Here is a 13,043-nt window from a genome sequence, read left to right on the forward strand (position 1 = left end):
GTGGGTCCCTCTGAGTGGAAGTAATGGTCTCATCTGTGCTTTCAGGTATGTCAGCATTCCTGGGAGATCAGTTCCCTCCCAGTGGGATCCAAGCACAGAGAGCTATGGCAGAGGGTCAGTTCTAGACACAGACAGAAACCTGAAGGATCATGCTCCAGACTGCGCCTCAATTCCTATGTCCTGAAGGCTCTGGGAGAGGCCCTCTGAGCAGAAGTGGTGGTCTCACCTGAGCTATTATGTGTGTCAGCACTTCTGAGAGTCCAGCTCTCTCCCAGCAGGATCTGGGCACTGAGAGCCGTGACACGGAGTCAGCTGTGGGCAGAGGTGAAACTGGAAGGCAAAAGTCCTTTTATTGTTGAGAATAGTTTTCGCTATCCTAGAGTTTTGATATTCCAAATGAATTTGAAAATTGCTCTTTCTAATTCTATGAAGGATTGAGTTGGAATGATGGGGATTGCATTGAATCTATAGATTGCTTTTGGCAAGATGGCCATTTTTACAATATTAATTCTGCCAATCCATGAGCATGGGAGGTCTTTGCATCTTCTGAGGTCTTCTTCAATTTCTTTCTTCAGAGATGTGAAGTTCTTGTCATATAAATATTTCACTTGCTTCATTAGAATCACAGCAAAGTATTTTATATTATTTGATGTGAAGAGTATCATTAACCTATTTTCTTCTCAGTCTGTTTATCCTTTGAGTAGAGGAAGGCTACTTATTTGAGTTAATTTTATATCCAACCACTTTGCTGAAGTTGTTTATCAGCTGTAGGAGTTCTCTGGTGGAGCTTGTGGGGTCCACAAGTATACTATCATATCATCTGCAAATAGTGATATTTTGACTTCTTCCTTTCCAATTTGTATTTCTTTGACCTCCTTTTGTTGTTTAATTGCTTGAGCCAGGGCTTTGGGTACTATATTGAATAAGTAGAGAGAGTAGGCAGCCTTGTCTAGTCCCTGATTTTAATGAGATTGCTTCAACTTTCTCTCCATTTAGATTGATATTGGCAACTAGTTTGCTGTATATTGTTTTACTATGTTTAGGTATAGGCCTTGAATTCCTGACCTTTCCAAGACTTTTAACATAAATGGGTGTTGAATTTTGTCAAATGCTTCCTCAGCATCTAATGAGATGATCATGTGCCCTCCCCCTTTGAGTGTGTTTATATAGTGGACTATGTTGATAGATTTCCTTTTATTGAACCAATCCTGCATCCTTGGAATGAAGCCTACTTGATCATGATGAATGATTATTTTGACGTGTTCTTAGATTTAGTTTGTAAGAATTTTATTCAGTATTTTTACATTGATATCCATGAGGGAAATTGGTCTGAAGTTCTCTTTCTTTGTTGGGTCTTTGTCTGGTTTAGGTAAAAGCATATTTGTGGCTTCAAAGAACGTATTGGGTAGTGTTCCTTCTGTTTCTACTTTGTGAAATAGTTTGAACAGTATTGGTATTAGGTGTTCTCTGAAGGTCTAATAGAATTCTAAACCCATCTGGTTCTGGGTTATTTTTTGTTAGGAGGCTTTTAATGACTGCTTCAATTTCTTTAGGGGTTATGGGATTGTTTAGATGGCTTATCAGATCCTGATTTAACTTTGGTACCTGATATCTATTTAGAAAATTGTTCATTTAATATAGATTTTTCCAGTTGTGTTAAGTATAGAATTTTGGAGTAGGATCTAACAATTTTTTGAAATTCCTCATTTTCTGTTATGTCTCCATTTTTATTTTGTTTTTTAGATTTTATTTTTTATTGGATATTTTATTATTTGTATTTCAAATGTTATTCCCTTTCCGGCAGAGCCTCTCAGGAGACATCCATATCAGGCTCCTGTCAGCAAGCACTTCTTGGCATCAGCAATGGTTACTAGGTTTGGTGGCTGAGTATGATATGGATTCCCAGGTAGGGAATTCCATTCCGTCCATAAATTCCCTATTCCATTTCCCCTCTCCTATGTGGGTGATTCCCCCACTGACCCACCCTTTCCTGCCTCCCCACCCTGATAGTCCCCTACACTGGGGCATCAAGTCTTTGCAGGTCTAAGGGCTTCTCCTCCCATTGGTACCCAACGAGGCCATCATCTGCTACATATGCAGCTGGAACCATGGCTCTGTCCATGTGTACTCTTTGCTGGTGGTTTAGTTCCAGGGAGCTCTGGTTGGTTGGTATTATTGTTCTTATGTGGTTGCAAATCCCTTCAGCTCCTTCAATCATTTCTCTACCTACTCTCCTGTTCTCAGCTCAATGGTTTGCTGCTAGCATTCGCCTCTATATTTGACTTGTTCTGGCTGTGTCTCTCAGGAGACATTTATATCTGGTTACTGTCAGCATGCCCTTCTTAACTTCATCAATCTTATCTAGTCTTGGTGGCTGTATGTATGTATGTATGTACATGGTGGGGCAGTCTCTGGATGGTCATTCCTTCAGTCTCTGCTCCAAACTTTGTCTCCGTATTTTCTCCAATGAATATTTTTGTTCCCCTTTCTAAGAAGGACTGAAGCATCCACACTTTGGTGGTCTATGGATTGTATCTTAGGTAATCCAAGATTTTAGGCTAATGTCCACTTATCAGTGAATGCATACCATATGTGGTGTGTGTGTGTGTGTGTGTGTGTGTGTCTGTGTGTGTGTGTGTGTGTGTGTGTGTGTGTGTGTGAGAGAGAGAGAGAGAGAGAGAGAGAGAGAGAGAGAGAGAGAGGGAGGGAGAGAGAGAGAGAGAGAATATTAGGTTACCTCACTCAAGATGATATTTTCTAGTTCCATCCATTTGCCTATGAATTTCATGAAGTCATTGTTTTTAATAGCTAAGTAGTACTCCATTATATAAAAGTACCAAATTTTCTGTATCCATTTCTCTGTTGAGGCACATCTGGGTTCTTTCTAGCTTTTTGGCTATTATAAATAAGGCTCTGAACATAATAGAGTATGTGTCCTTGTTATATGTTGAAGCATCTTTTGGGTATATGCTCGGGAGTGATATAGCTGGGGTCCTCAGGCAGTATTATGTCCACTTTTCTGATTTCCAGAGTGGTTGTACCAGCTGCAATGCCAGGAGGAGTGGTAAACAATGGAGGAGTGTTCCTCTTTCTCCATATCCTCACTAGTATCTGTTGTCACCTGAGTTTTTGATCTTACCCATTCTGACTGGTGTGAGGTGGAATCTCAGGGTTGTGTTGATTTGCATTTCTCTGATGACTAAGGATGTTGAACATTTTTTTAGGTGTTTCTCAGCCATTCGATATTCTTCAGCTGAGAATTCTTTGTTTAGCTCTATACCCCATTTTTGATAGGGTTATTTGATTCTCTGATTCAAGGAGTCTAACTTCTTGAATTCTTTGTATAGATTGGATATTAGCCCTCTGTCACATGTAGGGTAAGTAAAGATCTTTTCCCAATCTGTTGGTGGCCATTTTGTCCTAATGGTGGTATCCTTTGCCTTACTTTACTTACTTACTTGCTTTGCAATTTTATGAGGTCCCATTTGTTGATTCTTGATCTTAAAGCATAAGCCATTGGTGCTCTGTTCAGGAAATTTTCCCCAGTGCCCATGTGTTCAAGTCTCTTCCCCCACTTTTTCTTTTATTACTTTGAGTGTATCTGGTTTTATGTGGAGGACCTTCAACCACTTAGACTTGAGCTTTGTATAGGGTGATAAAAATGGATCAATTTGCAGTCTTCTACATGCTGACCATGAGTTGAACCAGCACCATTTGTTGAAAAATATGGTCTTTTTCCACTGAATGGTTTCAGCTCCTTTGTCAAAGATCAAGTAACGATAGGTGTGTGGGTTCATTTCTGGGTCTTCAATTCTATTCCATTGATCTAACTCCCTGTCTCTGTACCAATACTATACACTTTCCTCACTATTGCTCTGTAATACAAGTTGAGGTCCAGGATGGTGATTCCCCCAGAAGTTCTTTTATTGTTGTGGGATAGTTTTCACTATCTTGGGTTTTTTGTTATTTCAAATGAATTGCAGCTTGTTTTTTCTAACTCTGTAAAGAATTGAGCTGGGATTTTGATGGGGATTGCATTGAATCCATAGATTGCTTTTGGCAAGATGGCCTTTTTTACAATATTAATCCTGCCAATCCATGAGCATGGGAGGTCTTCCCATCTTCTGAGATTGCTTTCAATCTCTTTCTCAAGAGACCTGAAGTTCTTGTCATACAGAGCTTTCACTTGCTGGGTTAGAATTGCAATGTGGTATTTTATATTATTTGTGACTATTGTGAAGGGTATCATTCCATTTTCATTTCTGATTTTGTTAATTTGGATACTATCTATGTATCCTCTGGTTAATCTAGCTAAGGGTTTATCTATTTTGTTTATTCTCTCAAAGAAACTGCTCCTGGTTTGGTTGATTCTTTGTATAGTTCTTTTTGTTTCTACTTGGTTGATTTTAGTTCTGAATTTAATTATTTCCTGCCTCTTGGGTATATTTGCTTCTTTTTGTTCTAGATCCTTCAGGTGTGCTGCCAAGATGCTAGTGTATGCTCTCTCCAGTTTCTTTTTGGAGGCTCTCAGAACTCTTGAGTTTTCCTCTTAGCACTGCTTTCAAAGTATCCTATTAGTTTGGGTATGTTGTGCCTTCATTTTAATTGAATTCTAAAAAGTCTTTAGTTTCTTTTTTATTTCTTCTTTGATCAAGTTATAGAATAAAGCATTGTTCAGCTTCCATGTGTATGTGGGCTTTCTGTTGATTTTATTGTTATTAAAGATGCATGGGATTATTTCAATCTTCTTGTATCTGTTGAATCCTGTTTTATGACCAATTATATGGTCAGTTTTCGAGAAGGTATCAGGAGGTGCTGAGAAGATGGTATATTCTTTTGTTTTAGGATGAAATGCTTTATATACACAAGCACACACACACATATTATTTATATATATATATATTTAACATACATATATATGTTAACATACATATGTTAAATCCATTTGGTTCATAACTTCTGTTAGTTTCACTGTGTCTGTTCAGTTTATGTTTCCATGATCTGTCCTTTGCTTAGAGTGGGGTGTGGAAGTCTTCCACTCTTATTGTGTGTGGTACAGTGTATCCTTAAAGCTTCAGTAGTTTCTTTTACTAATGTGGTTGCCCTTGCATTTGGAGCATAGATGTTCAGAATTGAAAATTCATCTTGTAGTATCTTGCCTTATCTTTTTTGATAACTTTTGGTTGAAAATGATTTTATTTGATATTAGAATGGCTATCCCATCTTTTTTCTTGGGACCATATGCTTGGAATTTTTTTTTCCAGCCTTTTACTCTTAGGTAGTGTCTTTGTCACTGAGATTTGTTTCCTGTATACAGCAAAATGCTCTGTCCTGTCTATATATCCAGTCTTTTAGTCTATGTCTTTTTATTGGGAAATTGAGTCCATTGGTGTTAAGAGCTATTAAGGAATGGTGATTGTTGTTTCCTGTTCTTTTTGTTGTTTGAGATAGATTTATGTTTGTGTAGGTCTTCTTTTGGGTTTGTTGTGAGATTACTTTCTTGCTTTTTCTAGCATGCAGTTTTCCTCATTTTTTTGGAAATTTCCATCTACTATCTTTTGTAGAGCTGGATTTGTGGAAAGATATCATGTAAATTTGTTTTTGTCATGAAATATCTTAGTTTCTACATCTATGTTAATTGAGAGTTTTGTTGGGTATAGTAGCCTGGGCTGGCATTTGTGTTCTCTTAGGATCTGTATGACATCTGCCCAGGATCTTCTAGCTTTTATAGCCTCTGTTGAGAAGGCTGGTATAATTCTAATAGGTCTGCCTTTATATGTTACTTGACCTATTTTTCCCTTACTGGTTTTAATATTCTTTCTTTGTTTTGTGCATTTGCTGTTTTGACTATTATGTGATGGGAAGAATTTCTTTTCTGGTCCAATCTATTTGGAGTTCTGTAGGCTTCTTGTATGTTTATGGGTATCTCTTTCTTTAGGTTAGAGAAGTTTTCTTTTATAATTTTGTTGAAGATATTTACTGGCCCTTTAATTTGGGAATCTTTGCTCTCTTCTATGCCTATTATCCTTAGGTTTGATCTTCTCCTTGTGTCCTGGATTCATAGATGTCTCCTGGATCTTTTTGCATTTTGCATTTTCTTTGATGGTTGTATCAGTGTTTTCTCTGGTATATTCTTCACCTGAGATTCTCTTTTCTACCTCTTGTATTCTCTTGGTAATGCTTGGGTCTATGACTCCTGATCTCTTTCCTAGGTTTCCTGTCTTCAGGGTTGTCTCTCTTTGTGATTTCTTTATTTTATCTATTTCCATCTTTAGGTCTTGGATGGCTTTGTTCAATTCCTTCACCTATTTGGTTGTGTTTTCCTGTAATTCTTTAAAGGAGTTTTGTGTTTCTTCTTTAAGGGCTTCTACTTGTTTACCTCTGTTCTCCTGTATTTCTTTAATGGAGTTATTTGCATCCTTCTTAAAGTTCTCTATCATCATTACAAAATGTGATTTTAAATCCAAATCTTGCTTTTCCTGTGTGTTGGTATATTAAGGCCTTGCTGTGGTGGGAAAACTGGATTCTGATGATGCCAAGTAGCCTTGGTTTCTGTTGCTTAGGCTCCTGGTCTTGCTTCCTCATTCAGATTCTTAATCAGTTCTTCCAGTGGAATTTGGTCATAAACATACAACTAAGTCATATGATCAAATCCTACTCTGCTCAACCCATCCCTTTTTGTTTTCTTTTAATGTTGGGTAAATAGGATGCAAAATCAGCAGACGGGTTGGTTCATTGAGTTCTCACAACCAGACACAGTGTGCAGTGGTAAAGACCTTGTTCATGATTTTCTTTTACCTTGGAAGCAGGACTGGGGTGATCCCTCTGTGTTGTGGCTGTTGCTGAGGTCTTAGTAGTATGACTAAAAGTTGCTCTTGCAAGTGTCAGGCCATGATCATAATTAACATTGCTCTCCCTAGATTGAGGTTTGCTTGTCCATGGATAACTCTCTGCTCACCAGCCTTTTCACACCCATGCAGGACTGCACATGCCAGAGCAAAAGCTGATGCTGCTGATCAAGCTGCAGTGGCTGCTCGCCAGGAGTGCGACATTGCGAGAGCTGTGGCCAGAGAGCTGTCACCTGATTTCTACCAACCAGGTAAATCTTCATTTCTTCCTTTTCTGGGGCAAGTTCAAGCATGAGCTTTTCCTTTCCTGTGTTTTATTTATTTATTGAGAAGCTCATATGTGAGCAAGACATCTACTTCACTCCTGCCTCCCTCAAGTTCTCCTTCCAAAGTACATGACTTCTGCAATTATCGCTGTTGTACATGTATAAATATGTGATGCATAGATGCACACATGTGTATATATAACCAAATGTGTCTATCTGCTTTGCTTGTGTGTCCAGGGCTGACCACTTGAAATTGAACAACCTATAACGGAACTTATCCATGGAAGAAGCTGGTTCCCCCCGCTCTCAGCAGTCATTGGCCTTCTATAGCTCTTCATCTGGGTGTAGGACCATGGGGAATTTTCCCCATCCCAGTTAGCATGTCAACTAGTATTATCATCATGACAGTCTTGTTCAGACAACAATACTGTTTAGAGTTCATGGGTACATTCCCTTCGTTATGTATCAGAGCTATGATCAAACAGGAGACAGCCTAGGCCTCTGGTTCTCACAACCTTTCTGCATTGTCTTTTGAGATTTTTTTTTCTTCTGAGCATCAGGATGTATCCACTGCATTTGGATCAGTTGTAACTGGGCATCACCCAGCTACTTATTCTCTACATTTTGACCAGTTGTAGATCTCTGTAATGGTCTTCACCTGTTACAAAAAGATGCTTTGATAGAGAGGGAGAGCTACACTTACCTTTGAGTATACAGATAAGTATACTTACAGGATTTCTTACAGGATTCATGCCCTCACTGGCTATGGACCTGGATTTGCAGTACCAGGCATGAGTTTTCTCCTGTGGGGTCGGCCTTATGTCTACACAATTAGCTATTGGTTTCCTCCAAGATGAAAATGCTACTTTTCCCCTTTGTGGAGTTTATTCCAGTTCAATTATTGTTCAGGTGCATGGGCTTTACAACTAGATAGGAATTCTCTATACTAACTTAGAGTGGTTGTATCAATTTGAAATTCCATCAACAGTAATTAGGGTTCTCCTTGCCTCAAATTTTCTCCAGCAATTGTTGTCAGTTCTTGTTCTTTTTCAAAATATTTTATTGTTATTATTTTAAATTATAGGAGGGCATGATATCTGCACATGACTGCAGGTCCTCTACTAGAGCTACATGCATGCTTTCTTAAAACTTTTTACTGATTCTTTGTGAGCTTCATATCATGCACCCCTAGCCTACTCATCTCCCTGTCCCTTTATATCTGCCTTCTGCCCTTGTAACCTCCCTCCAAAAGAAAATAAAAAACAAAAATTTAAAACAAGCAAACAAAAATCATCTCTTTGTGGAATCAGTGTGTCCCACAGTATACCCTTTTGTCCACACATCTTTATTTACAAATGTTCATTGCAATGAGTCATTAGTCTGCTTCTAGGTCTCTGACTTCTCTGCTACCAATACTAGATCCTCACTGGAACTCCTCTCAGATTTCCTGTTGTTTCCTTGTGTCTTGGAGATCCTGCAGTTTTGGATCTGCAGGACAGGCCGTTTTACATGTTCCAGCAGTTCATAGATAGGGTAGATGTTTGGGTGGGATAACTTGAAGCAACCTGAAGGCCTGGTTGGTAATTAAGCTCCTCAGCCTACCAGTTCTCCTGCACCCACACCGCCAGGGCAGTCTTTCCAGAACTGACCCAGCTAGCTCACATGATCCATAGCAAGGAAGGAGCAGGGCCAGCTCTCCTACTCTCATGCCCTCAATGAGAGGCTTGCCCACACCTTCACTCTCGGGGCAGCTATACTGTGCTGCCCAGCCAAGGTGCAAGACCCACTCGCCCAAGTGCTATAGCCAGCAAGGGCCAGCTCTCCTATGTTCTTATAACCCTGGGGCCAGCTCTTCCACCTGCCACAGGTTGCGAGGGCATCTCTCCTGAGCCCATGCCAACTTACTGCAGGCAAGTGGTGGGACCAGCTCTTTTGTATTCACCACACTCCAGGTCCACTTACCTGGCCCCCACCACCAAGGCCAGCTCTATTGTGTGTATACATTCTTAACCATCTCTCCAGCATCACAGATATTTTTTAACATATTTTATTTTACTTTTTTAAATATGTTTTTCATTTAAATAGAATTATATCACTTTCTCTCCTACCCTCCCCAACCCCCCCAACATATACTTTCAAGTTGATATATCTATGATGGGTCTCCATTGGCTGTGAAGATCTGTTTCTTTGATGAAGGGTAGTAGGAACACTTAACCATGAAAGGTGGCTTATGCACAAAAAAGTTCAGTTGTTTTCTTGATCTTAGCCATTCTGACTGTGTAAGACGAAACCTCAAATTAATTTTAATTTGTATTTTCCTAGTCACTAAGAATGTTGTACATGTTTTTGAGATTCTTTTAGCCATTTTTATTTCTCCTCTTGAGAACTCTGTTCAGATCTATAGCCCATGTTAGAACTGTGTTGTGTATTATCTGGACTCATTATTTAAATTCTTTATATATTCTAGATATTAATCATCTATCAGATGTGTAGTACAGAAATTCTCTACCACTCTGTGGCTTCTTTTCTCGCTTATTTCCTTCACCATACAAAGGAAGCTCTGTACTGTAGGACTTTGCTTTGGTTTTATGAGGTCCCATTTGTCAATTATTAACTCTAATTCCTGAGCACATGAAGTCTCATTCAAAAAGTCTCCTACTCCTGTGTCTTGTGGGTTTTCTAGCTTATGTTTTCAATGTTTCTGGAAGTGGGGGTAAAAGAGGGTCTATTTACACAGCTCTCACTGACCTAAAATTTGCTGTGTTGACCAGGCTGACCTCAAACTCAGATCTTTTTGTCTCCCAACTGCTTGGACTAAAGGCATATACCACCATTCCTGGCTTGAGAGTGTTCTGATATTTTAATGTGAGCATTTAGAAGTATAACATTCCATTATAGAACTCTATTTCATGTGTCCTAGAGGTTTTCCTATGCTGAGGTTTCATTTTCATTTAATCTCCATGAATCTATGTACAATCTTTGCTGTTTAAGTTTCATTGTATTACAGTTCAAAATGATACATGGAATTAATTTTTCTGACGTTTTAAAGATGTGTTTACCAGGCTGTGTGATTTTAGAAAATTTTCTGTAGGCTCCTGAGTAGAATGCATAGTCTTTGGAGTTTGGACAGAATATTCTGTATTCACCTATTTCATATATAATGTCATTTAGTTCTGATGTTTCTCTATTTAGATAACCTGTCTGGTGATTAAAGTGGGGTTTTGGATTCGTGTGTTGTTTTTTTTTTTTTTTTTTTTTTGGTTCTTTTTTTCAGAGCTGGGGACCGAACCCAGGGCCTTGCACTTCCTAGGTAAGCGCTCTACCACTGAGCTAAATCCCCAGCGGATTTGCATGTTTTTAACTGACTGAGAGAGTGTGTCTTTCATTTCAGTAGAGTGGTTTTTATAAAGTCAAATGCATATGTGTTTAGGATTGTGATGTCTTTGTGGTTAATCGTTCCCTGGATTACAATGTAATCCTTATCTTTTCTAACTAGTTTTTGGTTCAAGACTATTGGTCAGATATAAGAACAGTGACAGCTTTGTGCTTCCTGGTCCCATTTACTCATGATGGTTTCATCCATCCTTTCTCTTTAAGGAGGTACCTATCTTCAAAGCTAAAGTAAATCTCTTGTAGACAGCAGAAAGGTGGACATTGTTTCTTAATCCATTTAACTGACCTGTGCCTTTCAGTGGGGTAGTGGAGGTCATTACTATTTAAAGTGTGTGTTGATCACAGGCATTTAGCTTGTTGGCTGTTTTTGTTTGTGTTCTTGGTCCTGTCTTGTGTTTTTTATGTTTCAGTAATTATTGGTTCCTTTATTTTCTTTCTTTAGTCTCTCACCTGTGCTCATTCCTTTCATCAATCTGAAATACTGCCTCCAGCATTCTCCAAATGCTGGTTTGGTGGCATATCTCCTTTTAGTCTGTTTATATCGTGGAAATTCCTTTTCATCCCTCAGCTGTACCTGATAATTTTGCTTGGTGTAGTAGTCTAGGTTGGCATCCATGGTCTTTTAGAACTTGAAATAATTACTCTATGCTCAAAGATTGCACTGAGAAACTAGCTGTTATTTGGAGGGACTTTCCATCACCTGTGACTTATCTTTTCTCTTAAAGTCTTTGATAACTGTCCTTTGTCCTGTGTGTCTAGTGTTTGGATCATGATACGCTGTGGGGAGTTTCTTTTTGGTCCTTCCTGTCAAGTTGCTGTTCTGTGCTTCTTATGTGCTTACTAGGATTGTCTCCTTGGTTTGGGGATGTTCTCTTGTATGACTTTGTTGAAAATCTGTTCTGTGCAATTAACCTGGGATTTTTCATCTGTGCTCATAATTAGAAATTTTGGCCTTTTCATGGTATCCAATAGTTTCTGCATGTGTTGTTGTTGTAGTTGTTGTTGTTGTCGTTGTTGTTGTTGTTGTCTATTTCTTATTTCTTTGTTCTAAATCCTCTACTTTATCTTCATGTACACCACCATTTCTTCTACTTGATCCATTCTTGTGGAAGGCTTTCTCTGAGTCTTCAAATTGGGCTATTGAAGTTTTCATTCCAGCTTATGTTCTCTTCAATATTTCTATTTCTTTACTGAATTAGTTTTAAAACCTGAACCGTCTTCAGCATTCCACTTGGCTGTATGTTTGTGTTTTCTTGGACTTCACTGAGATTTCACTCCATTTTTTGTTATTCCCACTAAGTTTACTGAGCTGTTTGTGTATTTAAACTTGGATTATTTGATGAAGTTTAAGATTCTTTTAAGAATCTTTTAAGTTTGTGTCTTGGGGTCACCTGTGTAATTCCATTGGGGAACATCTCTAGCATACTGGTTGATATGACAGGGAGAAAGCTTGTGTTGGTCTTTCATACTATTTATATTTTTACAGTATGATTTGTGTAGGCTTCCTTTGCTGCTTGTGTGTCTGAAGTGATGTGTCATGGTATGTCGTTCAGACTGCGGCTAAAGTGAGGCCTGTGGGTTGAGGATAATCAGGCTGACCAGGTTCTATGAACAGGCTTGATCGATGAACAGATTATCACGAGGCCTGGAGGCTAGATATGCTGCAGACAGACTAGTGTCTGGGGGACTCAAGAGACTGGATCATCACACAGGATGTATAACTGGAGCCAAGTCTGGGTGGTGAGATGGCTCAGGTGGGTCTGATCAAAATGGGCCAGCACACAGTAGGTACAATCCAAACTAAGGCTGGGTATTGAAGAGGGTGCCAGCAGGATAGAGTTCAGCAAACTCTCCAACTATACCTGGGCAGGGCCTAGGGAATGGATATATTTCAAACAACTGGAGAGAAGAATAGGGATGGGAAGCCCAGGTAGCCTATGTCGGATGTCAGCACAACATGTAACAGTATGTATGGCCAGAGGGCCCCTGTGAGCAGTCAGGACTGGGATCAGATGAGTCTGGAAGGTAGATGCTGCCAGGACCAAAGCTATTGGAAAGGAATAGAGAAGGAGAAGTCAGCTAGCCTACCTAGGCCTGTGCCACAAGTGCCTCTGGGAGCAATCAGGGCTGGATTTTTAAAAGGTCTTTCTTTTAAAGGTCTATGTTCTTTAATCTCAGCAATACTACGGAATTAGTGGGAGAAGACAGGCAGTTACCTGGCCTGCTGGCAAGCCAGCAAAGCTGAATTAGTGCACTCTGGGTTCAGAAAGAGACCCTGTCTCCAAAAAATGAACTGTGGAGACCAATTAAGGAAAACAGCAGAATATCAGATGGTCATGTGCACACAGCCCTGCTCCCCACAGAGAGAAAGGGAACAGTTCTGGGAGGTAAGAGAGAAGAAGAAAGACTGCAAAATGCAGGTTACAGCACTATTCTGGAGAGATGCCCCACTGGGTTGATGATATAAGTGCCTTGATAAGAGTGACTTCTTCACCTGTAGATAGGAAAAACTACATGCCCGAAAGCAGAACACTCT

At 39.4% G+C, this 13,043-nt stretch overlaps 1 protein-coding gene across 10 annotated transcripts in view; it reads left to right on the top strand.

The window, feature by feature from the left end:
• Nucleotides 1-13,043, top strand: part of Jph1 (junctophilin 1) — a 102,117-nt gene that overhangs the window by 58,434 nt on the left and 30,640 nt on the right. For all 10 annotated transcript variants that reach the window (XR_015619445.1, XR_015619446.1, NM_001106630.2 and 7 more), the window contains exon 3: nucleotides 6,981-7,099. Coding sequence is in view for 8 of the 10 variants with exons in the window: in NM_001106630.2 (NP_001100100.1) it covers nucleotides 6,981-7,099 (119 nt within the window). In the remaining 2 variants the exon portion in view is untranslated. The remainder of the gene's footprint in view (nucleotides 1-6,980; nucleotides 7,100-13,043) is intronic.

Source organism: Rattus norvegicus, chromosome 5 (assembly GCF_021556685.1).
Source record: "Rattus norvegicus strain SHRSP/BbbUtx chromosome 5, alternate assembly SHRSP_T2T, whole genome shotgun sequence".
Classification (NCBI taxonomy): domain Eukaryota; kingdom Metazoa; phylum Chordata; class Mammalia; order Rodentia; family Muridae; genus Rattus; species Rattus norvegicus.